Source organism: Salvia splendens, chromosome 16 (assembly GCF_004379255.2).
Source record: "Salvia splendens isolate huo1 chromosome 16, SspV2, whole genome shotgun sequence".
Classification (NCBI taxonomy): Eukaryota; Viridiplantae; Streptophyta; class Magnoliopsida; order Lamiales; family Lamiaceae; genus Salvia; species Salvia splendens.
The window spans coordinates 17,754,440-17,773,689 of NC_056047.1; the positions used below are offsets into that span (position 1 = coordinate 17,754,440).

General features: G+C 37.8%; 1 protein-coding gene across 1 annotated transcript; it reads left to right on the forward strand.

Moving 5' to 3' along the window:
* Positions 1-798: 798 nt before the first annotated feature.
* On the forward strand, positions 799-5,304 carry LOC121770695 (protein EMSY-LIKE 3-like). The gene is made up of 9 exons (XM_042167462.1): positions 799-1,042; positions 1,785-1,959; positions 2,068-2,415; positions 2,505-2,693; positions 3,436-3,504; positions 4,237-4,437; positions 4,515-4,583; positions 4,669-4,726; positions 4,896-5,304. Exons 2-9 carry the CDS (start codon positions 1,858-1,860, stop codon positions 4,970-4,972), a joined length of 1,113 nt encoding a protein of 370 aa, XP_042023396.1. The 5' UTR covers positions 799-1,042; positions 1,785-1,857; the 3' UTR covers positions 4,973-5,304.
* The last annotated feature ends 13,946 nt before the right edge of the window (positions 5,305-19,250 follow it).

Here is a 19,250-nt window from a genome sequence, read left to right on the forward strand (position 1 = left end):
TTCAAGCTTTGCTCCATAGCTTGATTGGACTTGTGTTTTGGAGAAAGTGATGAAGACATTGCTTTTCTTGCCTTTGAATTTTTCACTACAAATGTAGTGGGAGATGTAATCATATCTTCATCTCTAGGTTGATGAAATATAAGGCAGAAAACTAACCAAAATAGGAGCAAAGCCACAAGCAGAAAGAGGGATGATGATTTCAGTTTCATCTTCGTATGTAATATATGGACTCTACAAACAGATGTATATATAGAGGCAGATTTTGTAATAATGGAAATGGTTAGTTTTGCCACCTATATATGTCCAACGTAAAATTAATACACTGAATAACATCTTGTATACTCATGCCTCAACAAGTGTGACATTTGTTATAGAAAAAGAGTTTTCAAATTTCAATCTAAATTGACTAATTCGGACCCATATGAAAACATGAATTCGAAAGAACTTAAATCCAAAAATCCAAAATTTTACGACCAAATCTACATGGAATTGTAAATTTCAGAGAAAAAAAAACACAAAAAAATCTAAAATAATTTATTATTATTATTATTATTATTAAATTTATAAATGAACTAGTGTTATAATGGGGCTAAATATTGGGCATCAACTCAAAATTATTATATTGGACCACTAGATACAAACAAGAGGATAGTGGCCCAAATATTTAATAGAGTGGGCATGAATTAGGCCCAATGCCCAAATATTTAATAGTGGGCATGAATTAGGCCCAATTCCCAAATATTTAATAGAGTGGGCATGAATTAGGCCCAATTGTTTGTTCTTAAATCCTAACTCATCAACAATGGCAATGAACAGTTCCACCCATTCTTCCACCAATTCAACATTCAATTTCCGATTGCATTCCCTCTCGTGAGAGAGGTTTACGTTCGGCAAAATCTGTCGCATTTTCTCTCTCTTCGTAGAATCTCTCTGTGGAGACGTTCATCAATCTCCTAAGGCAATCTCTCGCCCCAATTCGGGCAATCGTTCCAGTTTGATTGACTTGGATTTTCTATGGAATATGGACTCATAGACAGCAGCGGTGACTCTAATTCTTCCCTCTTCCCTTTTCAATTACTTCCTGCGTCGTCCCTCACATCAAATTTTCTGTTATGTTGGTCGAATTGCGTTTCTTCGAGGATTGGACGTAGTGTTTTTTTTATTTGTATATTAGGTGCTTTTTTTTTTGGAACTTGTAGGGTTTGCAAAGGAATTTATTCAAATAATTTAGGGATTTTGTGGTTTTAGAGGTGGGCTCGTGAAATTGGGGTTGGAAATTTTAGGTTAGGTCTTTTTTAATGTTGCTAAATTTTGTTTTTTCTTAACCTCGATATGAAGTTAAGTTATGCGGATTGTGATTCTTTTCTGTATTTCAGTTTCCATGAATTGAGATTTCTCCATTTTAATTTGTTTCAAAAGTCGACCTTTCCTCCGCTTTTCTTTTGCCCCTTCATGGTGTGGAGGTCGAGGTTGTGACTAGAGCAAAGATCATAATGAATAGTTCTACCATTGGTTTCTTAACGAGTGGAAAATTATTTGACTGGTTTGTTTCGTTGAGTGTAGATTGAGCTAGGTAGGATTATAATATAAGTATCAATTTAACTGCTTGAATAGCCTGTCAATATAATTATTTCATACTTGAGACTGTTGCATACTATTTGTTTGCTAGAACATTGTCTAAGTACTTTCAAGATCATGAGTTTGGGTTGATTATTTGCACGATTCCTAGATTACTTATAATTAAATAAAGTTAGTTAAAACTGATGATGATAATCCTGAAATAGGGTATAACAGAGGCACAGTAGGAGGTCGTGTGGCAGGGAACGAAAGACATTTCTACCATCAGCCCCATTTCAAATGAGTCAAATGGATATGGAATACGAAATACATAATCTGGAACAGATTGCATACGATGCTGTTTTACGAGCTTTCAAAGCACAATCTGATGCACTCACATGGGTATATTCTGCTACATGTTTATCCATTATAAGTTATGTCTTTGCTATGTTTGGGAAGACTGTCTCATCTGATTGGATTTGGCTGTTTCTTGATATGTTTGTTTCTCAGGAGAAAGAGGGTCTTATAACAGAATTGAGGAAGGAACTCAGGGTGTCAGATGATGAGCATCGAGAACTACTTAGTCAGGTCAATGGTGATGACCTCATTCGCAGGATCAGAGAGTGGAGGGAGGCAGGTGGTAACCGAAATATAGCCCCCAGTGTCGCCCAGCATATAAACAACCAGTTACCAAGTCCTACAATTTCAGCTTCTCGTAAAAGGCAAAAAACTTCCAATCCATTTCATGCACATTCTCAGTCTTTACTTTCTCAGCCAGTGGCTGGTAGCACCTTGCCTTTAAATTCAGTTGTGAAACGGGGCCCTTCTTCAGGGATTGGTGGGAGAAGGACGAATGCTGTATGTTAGCCTTTAAAATAAGGATTAGTTTGGTTACATTTGATTAAAACTCTCAATTAATTTACATACATGTTTTTGTTGTTCCATAGGGTCAGCAAGCTTTCACTTCAAGAAAACCCATGCAATATCAGTATGGTGATCATGTTGCTTCTGGGGCTCCTATCGATGATCCTTCTGAAAGCATCAACGAGTCCTTAATCGGTAGGCGGGTGATGATAAGATGGCCTGCAGACAGTAACTTTTATGAGGCTGTCATATCTGAATACAATCCTGTAGATGTATGTTCAGTTCCTCTTTGTATCTCTTCTTGGCCTAATGGAGTGGAGAATCTTTTTTGTCTCTTTTGGTGTACATAGGGATTTTCTATAGCTGGAAACACACCAGAGCAAATTTCAAGTGTATCCTCCATGTCACGCATGTGAAGTACAAAAGTGAGGATGGGGAGTTTGGCCAAATACTTAAAACAAAAGAGGGTTGAGAATCGATAAGGAAACAACATAGAACATCTAGTCTCAAAACTTTCTGATGTCAATGGTGTAAATTGATTTTTATACCCCCTCCTTTTCATCTCCTTAATTTTTGGAATTTTCTACCTCTTAAATGCAGTAACCTACATTTGTTGGAATAAAGTATGCTATATAATGAATTTCGTGTGAAAGGAAAACCAATTTCGATATTTGAGAGGCTTTATTGACAGTGCTTGCTTTCGTTTATTGGCAATGAATATGAATCACCATAGAAACTGCTGGATTGAAAATAGTGTCAAGATTAGTCTTATCTTGTGGGCTTATATGTAATTTTCCCCTCCAAACATTTTGATGCCTTCCTGTAATATGCTATATTGTGCATTTATGTCATATGTCCGTGTTGTTGGTATTTAAGGAAACACGGTGCTTCACATTTTATGATATTGGACCATTCCTTTAACCTCCAAAGAAACCATAAATCTTATGATAAGATGCACATCAACTATCCTGACAAAGTAATTCTAACTTCTGTTGGTCATCCTGATGTTTTCAGGGCCGTCATTCTCTGGTGTATGATAGCAATCTGCCCAGTGAGACTGTGGAATGGGTTAACATAAAAGAGGTAGCTCTCTCTTGCTTCTGTAGCCCAAATATGATGATAGTTATGTCGAGACATAATTTTGATACTTCGTCCACCAAAATTAGTCCCATGGGTGGACAACATAGGTTTTAATGAGAAATTTGGTAAAGTAAGAGAGAAAGAGAACAGGTGGGTAAAGTTGAAGTGAGAATGTGAAAAAATGAGTGTAGTAAGTAGAGAGAAGGAGAAAAAATGAACAAATTAGGGGAGAGAAAAAAGAAAAGGTGGATAAATGGTAGGTATAAGTTGTAAATAAGTAGGAATATAATGGTAATAATTTGAGAGAAACTTTCCATTTTCGGATGGGACTATTTTTTGTAGACGGACCGAAATGGAAAGATGGAACTATTTGTCTTGGACGTAGGGAGTATCTTTTATTTGCTTCTACTTCTGAAATCTTTCCAAGTGTGCCTAACAGCTTGTTATATGGATCAGAGAGTGGGAAAATAAAAGATTCTCATGTTGCTTGTGATATGTTTTTGTTATATTTATAAATGCTGCCTGATATTCAACCCAGCTGGAATCCGTGTCTTTGTTCCTGGATTCCTGGAAACTCTTAACTTTAGACCAGATAAGATTAGATGGTTGAGGGCCTAACTTAGCACGTAAGAGCACCTTTAGTTCTTGTTTCCTGCCTGATTGTTTGTGGCTAATTGTGCTTGATTTTTACTGATTTGGACCTACCTGAACCTGACTAAATTAGCATTAATGCAGGTTCCCCCTGAGGATATTTGGTGGGTGGGCGAGGATCCTGTAGTATCTCGACTAGGCGAGGCAGGTGGACCTATCTCTGGAAGAGGGAGAACATCCTCAATGAACCCCCATGCCAGTGAAATGCAGCCTTCACGAAATGGGGTTTTGAAAGATGAGTCTGACGAAATCAAGATATTGCATACTGATACATTAATTAAGAAGGTATTCCATATAATGACCCTTCGGTAATCATGTCGGCCTTTGCAAGTTTACAGAACTGTTAGCTGTTGTTATGGCAGGTGGAGATGGTGCTTGAAGCAAGTCATCCAGATGCATTAGAGATTGACAAGGCTAAGAAAATGCTCAAGGTTTACATTGATTTGATTAAAGAATATCAAGTTACCGTGTCAATTCCTTTGCAGTAACACTCCAGTTATAAAATTGGTGATGCAGGAGCATGAACAAACGTTGGTTCAAGTAATTCAAAAACTTGTCGATGCCTGTGATAGTGGTAAGAAGATCATTTTTAAGCATAGTTTTTTAGTGTTTTGTTTAGTATGCGTTTCTGCTTTTGGCCGACTACAATTTAGCCTCTGAGGGGGAAATGAAAATAACATCCATGTTTACATTCTTACTAGCTTGCCCATCTAAATTCTCCATTGCGTTTCAATTTTGATCAGATGACGAGCAACAACAGACTAACAATTACCGTGACCCTGGCAATGATCTCGAAATTGAAGGAAGGGCTGGAAGTTAGGAATTGGCTAGAGGTTCGAAGTGGTGCAGAATTCCTACAAAAGATGCTAATGGCTGTCCATAGTTTAACCCTAAACTGCCTTGTGTTTTGTAGCCTTTTTAGATACATGTGATTAATTTAACTTGGTGCTGGGATTAGTTTGTCTGATGGGGAAATAAATTTTAGGGTATATTAGCAATTGTTTGAGTGTTCATGTGAACAATCCATTTCTGTATTTTTCATTGATTTGGATGTTGTAAGTTAGATTCTTTATATTCATGTAGTACATCAAGAAATTGTGATTGACAAATATGTCTGATGCAATTTATGATTAGTTCATCTACGTTTTACTACAGGTTCATTTTATATATATATATATATATATATATAGGGAGATGATCAAAATAAGTATGTGTTTAAATCCAGAAATGCAGACCAAATCTCAGCCCTAGGATTAGATGATCTAATGGTCAATAATTAACCAAAAACACGGAAGGTCATAATTAAGCAATTTTAGGTCATATTATAATATTTGGATTTAATGTCATACTAAGATCGTTTTAGGTCATGCTTTGTTAGCATGACCTACAAATTACCTAATTATGACCTAAAAGTGCCCTAATTATGATATTGTTCTGCGTTTCTGTATTTAAATCCAGTTTTGCATAGATCAAAACCCTATATATATATATATATATATATATATAGGGATGTATTCATTTCCTTTTCCTATATTTCCTCATTTTTCCTTCTTAATATCAACAATTAGATTAGAGAAATGGACGGTCAAGATCAACATTGGGTAATTAATCCCGTGTTGCATTATTTGTCCTATTTTGTGCATTATGAGGGTACAATAGTAATCTAATAATGGCTGGAAACTGCTACGCATAATGCACCACTTGGTCACGAGTAATGCATATAATTGACTATATAATGCACAATATGTTAACTGCAATGCATACGAATAAGATGTACCATGTTATGATTTTTGGACACACGTTTCTTGTTTCCCCTAAGGGTTTAATAAGCTTAGGGGCTAGGGTATAGTACATAGACACGTATGTAATCTTCACATGGTAACGAGTAATGGATATAATTGACTATATAATGCACAATTTGTGAACTGCAATGCATACGAACAAGATGTGTTGTGTTATGATGTTTGACACACGTTTCTTGTTTCCCCTAAGGGTTTAATAAGCTTAGGGGCTAGGGTATAGTACGTACGCATTAATAACAAATTATAAAACGATACGAATAATTCACAAAATTGTCACGAGTAATGGATGTTATTAACTATATAATGCACAATATGTGAACTGCAATGCATACGAATAAGATGTACCATGTTATGATGTTTGACACACGTTTCTTGTTTCCCCTAAGGGTTTAATAAGCTTAGGGGCTAGGGTATAGTACGTAGACATTACTAAATGCACGTATGTAATCTTCAATCCGTTGATTAACCCATATACACAATACCTCTAATAGTGCATAATATACTGAGATAATGACAATTAACAGCTACATAATGCACTACCTAAACCAAATAATGCACATACGTATATTCCAATAACAATAATTTGTTAGTAATGTCTACGTACTATACCCTAGCCCCTAAGCTTATTAAACCCTTAGGGGAAACAAGAAACGTGTGTCAAACATCATAACATGGTACATCTTATTCGTATGCATTGCAGTTCACATATTGTGCATTATATAGTTAATAACATCCATTACTCGTGACAATTTGGTGAATTATTCGTATCGTTTTATAATTTGTTATTAATGCGTACGTACTATACCCTAGCCCCTAAGCTTATTAAACCCTTAGGGGAAACAAGAAACGTGTGTCAAACATCATAACACATCACATCTTGTTCGTATGCATTGCAGTTCACAAATTGTGCATTATATAGTCAATTATATCCATTACTCGTTACCATGTGAAGATTACATACGTGTCTACGTACTATACCCTAGCCCCTAAGCTTATTAAACCCTTAGGGGAAACAAGAAACGTGTGTCCAAACATCATAACATGGTACATCTTATTCGTATGCATTGCAGTTCACATATTGTGCATTATATAGTCAATTATATGCATTACTCGTGACCATGTGGTGCATTATTCACAGATACCAAAATGTGGCAGTTACTTTTCCGTCAAATGTCAATAATAACCCTGTAATGCATACAACCACCTTCTATAATGCAACACGGAACAGTTTTATAGAATCAATCTGATCCGTTGATGCCTTAGATCTAACGCGTAATATTAAGAAGGAAAAAGGATCTAAAATGTGAAAAGGTGAATAACGCTCCCCTATATATATATATATATATATATATATATATATATATATATATATATGTTAAACTCCTTTGCTCCCCTTAGATTTAAGTTCCTTCTTAACCTGGACCGTTAGATCCCATTCATCAACGGTCCAGATGATCTGCATTATTACACTATAATGGTGCATTATTAGTCGGTGAGCATTATTCAACTGAAAATCTACATTATTACACTATAACGGTGCATTATTAGTCGGTGTGCATTATTTAACTGAAAATCTGCATTATTAAATGACACGTGGCATCAATCTAACCGTCGGATGACAAAATCGTGGGGCTGAGATCAAGAAGGAAATAGGAGAAAATATGGAAAAAGGATTTGAATACAATCCTATATATATATATATATAGAGGGATGTATTCATTTCCTTTTATCATATTTCCTTCTTTTTCCTTCTTAATCTCAACCCTTAATTACATCAATCGGATGGTTCAAAATATTCGTTGATGCCATTTAATTATAATCAATTAAAAATCGATTAAGGGCAGATTTGGTAGATAATTATTTGTTAGTTATGGAAATTCCATGATTCTCTCATTGGCAGATACTGCGGTTTTTTTACTTCTCTCACGTCGTAGAAGGAAAGGAAGGCTCAGGCGTATATGATTTTGCATCGCTAGTTTTTTGCAAGGTTTCAATTATCACAATTCTCAATTTTCTCGTTAATCAATCCTCGGCAGTTCAAGCTTATCTACTTGGCGTTGTAGTTACCGTTTTTGTTCTTAATCAATGGAAGAAGGTAAATCACGAATCAGCCTGATTTTGTTTATGTTGCGTATGTTTCAGTACAAGTTGTAGCAGTTTGATTATTTGATTTTTAATCAGCAATTAAATCGTGTATTGTGTTGTCATGGTATAACATTAGCGCTTGCTGTGAAACCTTCCTCCATGGATTCGCTCTCGGGATTTCTAGGGTATTCGGTTGAAACGAAGCATGTAATGCACATATTGACGAAGCATAATGAACTTAGGTGTCTATATAATGCATAATTCGTGAGCGGCAATGTTTCGGGTAAAAAGATTTCGTCTGGTTTGCGATGTGTGGCGCACGTTGCTTGTTTCCCCTAAGGGTTTGATAAGACTAGGGGCTAGGGTGTAGTATGTAAACATTAATAACAACGTTTAACAAATCTTTGTGTTTGACCTATAACTGTATTACGTAAGTCTTCAACGTACATAGTATACTGAATAAAGTTCTTAGAAATAATGCATAAAGTGAATATGTGTAATGCTCTATATTGTATGTATAATGCATAAAATCTTATTTGCAATGTGTATGTTGTACGAATTAAGATAGGTATGATTTTAGATCGTTTATTGTATTGAAACTAACTAATGTGTTGTTTACGTTATATTGTATTAATCTACTGTATATTGTGTTCATTATTGCTGGATGTCACTGCATTACACACTACCGTAAGTTGCATTATGATATGTTTACGCTTCTGACGACAGGTTATTGTCATGTACGCAGGTACTGTATGTTCTTCACTCCTTTCACTGGAAAGGATAATCATGGTTGTCCTGTGACATTTGCGGTCGGGTTAGTGTGCAGCGAGAAAACAGGGGCATTTGCTTGGTTGTTCAGACATTTTGTAGATTGTATGGGTGTAGCACCCAGGATGATTGTGACCGATCAAGATTTGGGTATGCGATCAGCGATTGAAGAGGTCCTAGTCGGCACACGTCACCGTTGGTGTATGTGGCATATAATGCATAAATTGGCAGTCAAAGTACCAAACAGATTATTGCGGGACGACGATTTCAAAAAGGAGTTTAACGCTTGTGTTTGGTCGGACCTATTAGAGCCGGACGAATTCGAGGAGGAGTGGAATAGATTGGTCGAACATCATCAGCTAGAGGACATCGACTGGTTCAACACATTGTATGCATATAGGAAGTACTGGATACCGGCGTACTTCAGGGATTTTCCTATGGGATCGATGATTAGGACTACGTCCATATCTGAATCAGAGAACAGTTTCTACAAAAATTTTCTGAAGCCCCGAGCTAACATAGCCGAATTCTACCTGAATTTCAACCACGTCATAGAATTCTAGCGGAAAAGTAGAACAGCTTTGGACTACCATGATGCCACTTCCATACCCATACTCGCAACTACTCTGCCGTTCGAGAAACATGCTTCCACGTTGTTTACCGACAGTATGTTCAGGAAAATACAAGAAGAAATTGTGGAGGGTAATGACAGATGTCGTGTGCTGAGTTTTATGTCAGGAGAAACGGTTGACACATACAAGCTTGGCGATAGCAAGCGCAATGCATATTTTGTTCGTCATGACAAGATTGATGATACTTACTCGTGCGAATGCAAACTTTTTGGTCGGCATGGTTATTTGTGCAGTCATATATTTTTCTTGTTTCGGAACAATGAGGTGAAAAAAATCCCGGATAAATACAGTGAAAGTCGATGGATGAAGACTCCCTTAGCCAAGGCTGTACACAGGGAGTTTCAGGATCCCTTGCTTACCCACTCATCCGCTGACGATAGGCAAACTGTGTCAAAGCAGGCGATTTCGATGTTTTATGGTTTTCTTAGACAGTTTGAGACCGACATCGATGCTTTACGTTCATTTGTAGCTGGCGTCGAAGAACTTGGCAACTCTCTTCAAACTGGTACTCCGGCAACTTCAGTCGCTGAGAAGAGGCGTATGGTTGAAGAGTTTTATAGAATGGTAAGGCCTAAATCTGTTGCGGTGCATCCTCCCGATGTCGTGAAGACGAAGGGTCACGCCAGCAGCTCGGCGAGCCGTCTGATTTCAAAGAGAGAGAATGCTATAAAGGATGCGACTAGGCCTCCTAGACGGTGTAAGGCTTGCGATGAGTTGGGTCATCACGACTCCAGGAACTGTCCTGTACTTAAAGAGATGACGATGGAGAAAGATGCGCGGAAGGGGAAAAATCCAGCTTGAATCATGTCGTATAAAAAAACAACATTGGTCGTTCTTTGGTCAATTTTTTATTTTTAGTAGAATGGTTGTAATAGAATTCCATGGTTTACTTGGTTTGTGGGAATAATTTTTGGGTTTATTAGAGCCTTATACATCGGTCCCTAACTCTATTAATAAGCATTATTTGAACTCAATGTACAACGCTTCGTACATTATGCGGTTTGCATTAAGCATTACAAAAGTTTACTGAACCTATATATAGAATTATCGTAATGCACATTGATTTCAATTTGGTACGTGTTGACATTTTGTTGTGGTCGAATTTAACATACCAAACACAATTAACGACAGAAAGTATAGATTTACATCCATTTGACTTTCCACAAAACCAATTCACCCAAATACACACACCAAGTTTACTAATGCATAATCTAATACGTATACTGACATTATATGCAGATATGATGCACATAAAATTGAGGCGTACTATATATATGCCTTAATATTTTAGGTGTACAATATACAAATGCATTATTTGGTTTTGCCATTGCATTACGCCCAAGGATTGGTGCATTATTTGGTTAAATTACACAAACAACGTTTAGTAATGCATAATCTAAAACGAATACTTACATTATATGCAGATATGATGCTCATAAAATTGAGGCGTACTACATATATGGTTTACTATATTAGGTGTACAATATACAAATGCATTATTTAGTGTTGTCGTTGCATTATGCACAACGGTTGGTGCATTATTTGGGTAAAATACACAAACAACGTTTTGTAATGCATAATCTAATACGAATACTTACATTATATGCAGATATAATGCACATAAAATAGAGGCGTACAACATACATGGCTTAATATATTAGGTGTATAATATACAAATGCATTATTTGGTGTTGCCATTGCATTGCGCACAAAGATTGGTGCATTATTTGGTACATGTTAAGCATTACGAGAGTTAATCGACCACCTATACAGACAAAAACCATAATACAAACAAGACAAATAACATAATACACCAATTAAACACGAAGTATTTTAAGCCGTCTGAATAAACAGGATGCACATATGGTTCGGCTGAGTGTTCACAAGATCAAAATCAGAAAGGCTATTCTCAAAAACATTATTCAGTGTATTCAAGGTTGTAAAAAGATCTAGAGTGCTAAGTCTTCCAACAAATACCTGAAACCATCACGCACTACAACCCATAATTCTCGACCCACTGTTCGAAATTGAACTTTGCAGGTTTATCTCTCCAGTACTTGGTTGCCTTAGATTGGTTTGCGGCACCGCGGACATTGTGAGTACAAGTCAGTAGCGTCATTGCGAACTTGATTCGAAACATTTCTAGACTTTTGCTTCCCTTCGCGATCATCCCGCATTCCCAATCTTTCTCCTTCTCTCCAAAGTATGTTTCCAAGTGTCGCATGATGTACACACCATTATCCGTTATGGACAGGTTGTTCCGCCACGGCATTGCAACTACATGTATAGTGCACTTTCGTATCACATCAGCCAGTCTAGAGTCTTTGCACTTATCCATTGCGTCAGCCATGAATTTCCGCTAAAACAAAAAGACATAATTGTACCGCATCAACAAAATATGTTTTTATGCATTAAAGGGGAAAAATCAGAGTGGTCTCATTACATACCAGCATAGATGGTGTGTCCACATATTTGTCGCCGAACGAAGCGTGCGGCTCTGCCAGGGTGTGGTCAATAATGTTCATCTTGCCAGCCGGCACATCAAAGCAGACCAAATATTGATGTCTCTTCCCCCAAATTGGGAAGAAGAACTACACGATGAAGATAACATTAAATGGTCTTGTATGCTGTCATAAACAATTGATTCACATACAAATAAGTTTATATTCAGACTAACCAGATCGTGTTTCTCCCATTTGCTGTATCCGGCTGCAAGTGCTTCCTCAAAAAGAATGGTCCAAAAAGACGCAAATCGCCTTTCTTCACCCCACTCTTCAGGGCTGTCTATCAATGATTGTGCCTACAATCGTTGCCGGTACTTCAGGTACTTATGTTGCAGATAAAGATTCATTTGGTAATTAGATAACACAAAAGATTCACTCACGCATGGCCTTGTGGAAAAGAAGTGTCTGGATGCTGTGTCTGGTGCCTTTAGCTTCTCCATATTATTTAAGTATGAGCACCAAGTGTCCACAACGACCGGGCTGACAGGTTTAAATGGTGCCAACGAAAGGAACTCGAACTGCACAGTTCGTTTGTAGGTGTCTACATAAACAATTGCATCCCTGCATATCAATATCAAACGTAATGTTAACAATTGGCTACATAATGCACTATCAAATCCAAAAAATGAATCTATGTACTACCCAGTAGGTTTATTATGGTTTACACAGAATACCAAACTGAATGGATAATTGATAAGTCGTATTCTAGGCCTTGGTTACTGGTCAGTATAATGTGCATAATTGGTATATATTCTGCAAAACAGTTGCTAACGTGTGCAGGGAAGTGTTCTAGCCAGTAAGTGTTCTAGCCAGTAGGCAAAGCTTCGGATACTTCAGGCGAAAAGGGCGTCAGGATGTTGTTATCCTGACCAGTATGCATGCCAAAAAGGCTCGAGATGGAGAAGAAGGATAGCTGGGAAGATCAGCCACAAGCAAGGGGACAAAAGAGTCATTTCATGTTCGAAGTCTACCCTAAAAATCAAGGGAGGCCTCCCTATAAAAGGAAGCCACTTGGAGATAAAATCATGAATTAGTTAGTTAACTCTTACGCTTAGTTAGCAATTTCTCTTCTGTAGATCCCTCCTTCAGCATTATCCTTCGTAATTCTCGTTCCTCGCCATATCCATGGTCACTTGAAGATCATCAGTTCGCCGGAGTTCCATTTTCTCGTTCCAGTCAACACGATCGTAGTTAGCAGTTCCATCGCCCGGAGTGGCAAAAATAATCTTTATTTGCTTTCTAGTTAATCTTGTTTGTTTTCTCTACGTTGGATCTTTCGCATTTCCAGTATTTTGCTTATTTTGAAGTCTTGGTTGTGATCCAAACGTTTTCAAAATGCTATGAAGTTGTTTTCCAGCATCGGTTCATGTTTGTTTTCGCTTCTTTCTGCCTAGATAGCTTAGATCTAGCTGTTACGGTAATTTCCTGTGTGGAATCGCATGTTTTAACTTCTGTAGTTAATCTCTCTGAGTTTGCAAGTCTAGATAGCTGTTAGATTTTAGATCTGAATTAGTTAAGTGTGAAAACCCAGTTTACGTGATTTCTGTCACCCTGCATGTTGACCAGTAAACATAATTGCAGTTTCAGTGTTCGATCTTTTGATTCGAAGTTTTAATTGTAGATCTGAGCTGTGGAGTTTGTTAATTTGTGTTTCTCGTTCATGAAATCTGAGATTGTTGATCTGAGTTTATTCATGTTGAAGAAGATAACATCCGCATCCAAGTTTGAGACCACTTTTACTTTTTAGTTACTTTTGCTTTTGTCCTTTATTTTTTCTACCTTTTCAGCTGGCCCCCTACAGATCTGTCAGTCTAGTCACCTAACTACCTCTTGTCCTCTGATATTCTGTTTAACCTTTTATAGTAAACTAGTACTTTCCATATACTTCCTGAAAACCATGTCCCCCACTTTCCACGTACACAGCCGCCTGTCCAACTCCTTTCCCACCTCCTAGTCAGTAGAGTACCACCTTAAATTCCAGTCTAGATAAGTCTCAACCCAAAGCGTGGTAGCTAACCAAACCTTTGCAGAATATCACCACAATTCCCAAAAAGCATTCATCTCTGTGGGATTCGACCCCTACCTTCACTATACTACCCAGTAGAAGAGGGTTGAGGAATTATTGATACCAGGTTCAGGTTTAGCAGGGACTTCCATACTGATCAGTAGGATACACCCTTTGCTTGAAACGACACCTGCACAAACCTGCTCTTTCAATAATAAACTTCTAATACTGTATGATTACAAAATGCACACTGAGAATTTCATAATGCAGTAACTACTTACAACAATGCACATATGGAGTGTTTGTAGACTTTACAAATTAATACTTACAATACAGAAAACAATCAGTAAAGATAATCACCCTCTTCACAAAGAAAAGCAAAACAAATAATACAGACCAGATAGATTCATGCGTCTCCGCTGTGCTAAGGACCCAGAAATATAGCTCCTTGTCGTTGCCGTTAGCCTTGGCTGTAAGCCTTACAGCCCGCTCATTGAAAGGTGACCGCATAGCCGGACTAGCTTTCCTTACACGTGTCGTTTCAACGTTTGAAGCCTCCTGCAAATATAAAATATTCATACCATAAATAGGCAAAATCCTTACACGATGGTATCTATTATTTTGTTACCGATCGGATAGCCTCCTTAGCCTTGTTCACCTTCTCCTTTCCTTTTACAAGAACAGCCGCAGTTTTCAATGGCAAGTCGTCACTAATACCACCCGTCCCAGCCTCAGCAATCACTATCCCCTTCTCCTTAGACAAGGGAGGTCTCTGTGAACGCAAGGTTAAAATACAATTCATTATAATACATAAACTACAGCAATTAGTTAATATGTCCAAACAAATTATCCAGTAGTCATAACATATTTGCTAAAAACACTACAAATAATGCAAATGGCACAATAAATAATGCTGCATGCCTTCATATTAATGCAGGGGATACACCAAATATTGCACATATAAGAAATTGCTAAAACTGTAGTCAGTTTAACATTCCATCAAACATGTAATGCATGCATACCAAATACTGCATACCTGAAACAGTGCGTAACTAAAAATTAATTAACTAACATAACCAACACAATCAATAGATAATTTCACATAATGCATCAGATACTCAATATAATGCATCAAACATAATAAATAATGCACATACGACACTGGAGAATGCACATTACAACTGACATACCAACTTTAGATTAGTACCAACCTTTGTCACGGCAGGCTGTTTTGCCTTTCCACGCTTAATAGCCATTTCCTTTGTCAGGCCTGCTTTGTTCTCTGCCTTTCCCTATGTTTTCAAGTCAGTCAGATATGTGCCTTTACAAGTTAACATAAACATGTTATAATGCACATGATTTTAAATTAATTCAAACCTTGACTCTCCCATCTGAACATGGCATATCTTTGATTACCTTAACACTCTTTGGTTTTGTTGTTGTCACCACCTCATTACCACATTCTCTAACTCCTCTAGTGTCCTCAACCGATGAACATACCTGCATAATAATACCATTGATTTAATCAAAGCCAAAAAGTAAAAAATTGTCCCTTGATAAGTCTAGTTATTGATACCGTAGCCTTGCCACGTAAGTCAACAGCCACCACCACGCCAGATGCTAGAACCGAAGTATGCGCTTCAGTTGGGACAACAGGTACGGCAACATCGGCGACTGGATCAGGCATTGCCGAGCCTGCATGATGATCTGCTAGTTCTGGCAGACCCAAAACCGGGGCACAATCTACTCTGGCATCAGTGTGGAGGGGTTCAGCAGCTCCGACGCTCTGGCCTGCTTCTTGGGAAGGCTGTGTGGCGAACGGGTCAGGGCAATCAAAACCGTCTAACACAAATGATGGTCTGGTGAATCCAGTTGTGATTGTCTTTTTCTTGTCATAAGCTGCCATCATCTTTTCCATTTCATCTATCCACTCCTGACTATACTCCTCCTCATCCAGCCTAGCCTGGGTCAGTCTTGTTGTGATCTCGTCATCCCCTTCAAGCTCCTGTTCTGTAATTCCCAAAAGCTTACGTCCAATTTAGCTCCCCACACGGAAGCAGTCGTCGTCCAGTAGCTCCTCAGGTATGCTTTTGAAATCTTCAACCCAAATTGAGACTGCATGGGCCAACATAGAGCTAGAAGCAACAAATTTGTCTCGTAGCCTCTTCGCTCTGTGGATGCTTGTAGTGGAGGAATCACCCCCAGCCACTCCTGTTCGCCTTTTAAACTCCTGCTCGGCCAGCCATCTCTCTTTGTCTAGTCTCGACTCTAAGCGCCCAGTCCCAAATTGGTTCTTTTCCAAATCCTCGCGCTGTTTAAGAGACTCCAGGGTCCAACCCTTCATCGTTGGCCACGCGCGGATGACCCGCCTCCGGATATGTACAACGCAGTCGACGTAGGCGCACTGTTAATATTGACCAAACAAGGTTAGGGGTTAATAATGCAAAATTATGTGTTCATAATGCAACATGTGAATACTTATAATGCAGCTGAATAAATTTTGAACCAATGATAGTGAAAAAAAGTAGTGGCAGTATTAGAATAATATTTTGGATGCAATAACCCAGTGAAGATATTGCTTATGTATTGGAGATACAAATTCACATACCACCAAGAAATGTATTGGTCCATTGAACAAGGCACTTTGTCCGTTTGCGTAGCTTGGAAAAGTTGCCTCTAGGACGGAAAGCACATACCCACACCAATTCAAATTTTTAATATCTTCGACATCCTCGATGAAGTGTAGAATTTTGGGCTTGCAATGCCCATCACTAGGTGTCTCTATTAAAGCATTCTCTAGGAGGAACATGAAGAGTTTCTTGAAATCTTCACCCCCCTCAGTGTCAGCCATCATTAACTCCGAGATGTCCTTCGGGCTCATCTTAACCGTCCCTTTTGACACCTTTCTGCTACCAAGTCGTTGTAAACAAAGTTTGTCTGTTTGTCAACCGGTCTCGATATCTGTGTAGGGCCCCTTGGAAATCCCAATGTCAAGTGGACGTCCTCCTCTTCCAAAGTCAGTGCTTCGCCACCAGGAAGCTGTATTTGGCAGCGGGCGAGGTTTAGGGCGTTCAACACCCAAAACGCAAGAAAGCTAGGGATTTATTTAATGTCGAAAGAGAGTACTACACCAAAACCAATTTCCGTTACAGCCCTTTCTGCCTTGGATTTAACTGCTTCAAGCAGTTCAGAAATTCCGACGGTGTTCGTCTGCAGTAAAGACGATCAGTCTTTCTTCCCTTAACTTGTGTCTGTTGAACATCACCTGCTGAGGTACTAGGGGCAGCCGCTGCCAACCGATCCCTTAACTTCTGTGCCAACGCTACCGGAATTAAATCATCAACTGCATCGTCGAGTTCAGAACTTACTCGCTTCTCTGAAATTGCACAAACAAAGTAACAAATCACAACCTTTTCAATAAAGTAGACTACGTTCTGTGTAAAGATGTGTACATATTAATGTTTACATATTAATGCAAACAACGTAATTAATCAGATCACATGAATGATTGCGTAACACATTCGCATAATGCATTAAACATCACTGATAATGCACTAAATATTACTGATAATGCATTACATAATACTGATAATGCATTATTACATCATTGAAATGCACATTTTTTCAAAAAACCTGGCTAATGCATATTTTATTAAACATAATGCATACATTACGTTCCGAAATGCAATGACCTGATAATGTATTTTCTCAAAATGCAATTGTACATGTGTTACACAAAAATTGTATAAAAAACGCACAATTTCAGTTCGACAATTCATTTCCCACAGAAAATAATAAAAACAAACGATCCTGCCTAGAATATTTAACAACACTCCCAAGTAGCCTCTGTAATGCAAATTTTGGTAACCATAATGCATAAAATATGTTACATAATGCTTAGTTTATATAAATTATGCTCCTTATAAACAAAATATATTACACTTTATAACTAATATACCCCATATAATGCAGACAGTAACACCAAAAAAATGCATGCTTATAGTTCCACAATTCATTGAATACATCTGAAATTATGAACTCTGTCATTTATTTATTCACCACACCACACACCATGGATAATGCGGATTCAACAGATTTGCTAATACCCTTACTCACAATCTGAAAAAAAGAAAATTGTATTGAAACAGGCGGATGTAAATTTTACCTGCAGCCTCTGTTACTTGAGATAGCGGACGACCCCTCTTAGGCATTTTCGATCTGGCAAAAACATATCATGATACCGGAATTCATCATTATTTAACCGAACCCAAAATGGGTCTGCAAAATCACGAAACCGCAAAAAACATATTCCCGCCACATTAAGAGAAAACCATAAACAAAGAACAACTAATTTCATAGATTTCTGCGCCTCGGCGTATTTAAAGATTCAATTTTAACAATATGGATCTGCAAAATCACGAAAAAAAGACGCCTAAATCACTATTGAAACATACCTAGTTGTAAGGAGTCGGTGTTTCTGAGTAGATGTTAACGTTGATAGCTAATTTCCTCCGAAATTTTGGTCGAATAATGCTCAATCTTCAGACGCGGCACTGGGGAGGGAGAGTTCGAGGGTTTCGGTTGTGGAGAGAGTGGAAGGAGTGGTATGGGTTGTGGGCATAATGAATGAAGAAAGAAGAAGAATATGATCGTTTCAAATCCCGTGAAAGTCGCAGATTCCAAAATATGGCGGTTCATCTTCAGTCAAATGTCTGTATTACCCCTGTAATGCTTTTAGCCACCTTCTATAATGCAACACGGAAGTAGATTTATTGAAACAATATGCTCCGTCGATTCCCTAGATCTAACGGGTATTATTAAGAAGGAAAAAGGATGTAAGAGGTGAAAAAGAGAATAAAGCTCCCCTATATATATATTTTTTATACTATAATAGAAGTCTGTATTCTCACAAAATTTGTTAATCCCTTTTCATGTCTTTTTTGTTTTATTTAGGAGAGTAGGACGATATTATAAAGGTGTGTGGCTTATATATTACATGCCGTGATGCCAAAAAAATTATCACTGGCCAAGTCCAATGGGATAGCTTAAAAAAGAAATGCTTTGAGCATCCACAATATGACTGGAATAGCAATAGTCTAGCAAATAGCATAGCCTAAAACTCATCTTGCCACATCATTATACCCTTTTGATAGCCTAGTCAACGTAATAGGCCAGCAATAGCCCAGCCAATGTCTTAGCCCGACAAATATAAATGAAAAATACAAAATTAAATTGGATCAAAAAATGGAGAAAGTTCAAGCATAATTTAATAAAATAAAACATACTACAATTCAAAAAAAAA

What these genes read in the sequence shown, in the direction of transcription:
- LOC121770695 (XM_042167462.1), top strand. Translation starts at nt 1,858, where the DNA reads ATGAGTCAAATGGATATGGAATACGAAATACATAATCTGGAACAGATT. An exon ending in AATCTGATGCACTCACATGG is followed by an intron (nt 1,960 to 2,067) that starts GTATATTCTGCT and finishes TTTGTTTCTCAG; the next exon opens with GAGAAAGAGGGTCTTATAAC. An exon ending in GTGGGAGAAGGACGAATGCT is followed by an intron (nt 2,416 to 2,504) that starts GTATGTTAGCCT and finishes GTTGTTCCATAG; the next exon opens with GGTCAGCAAGCTTTCACTTC.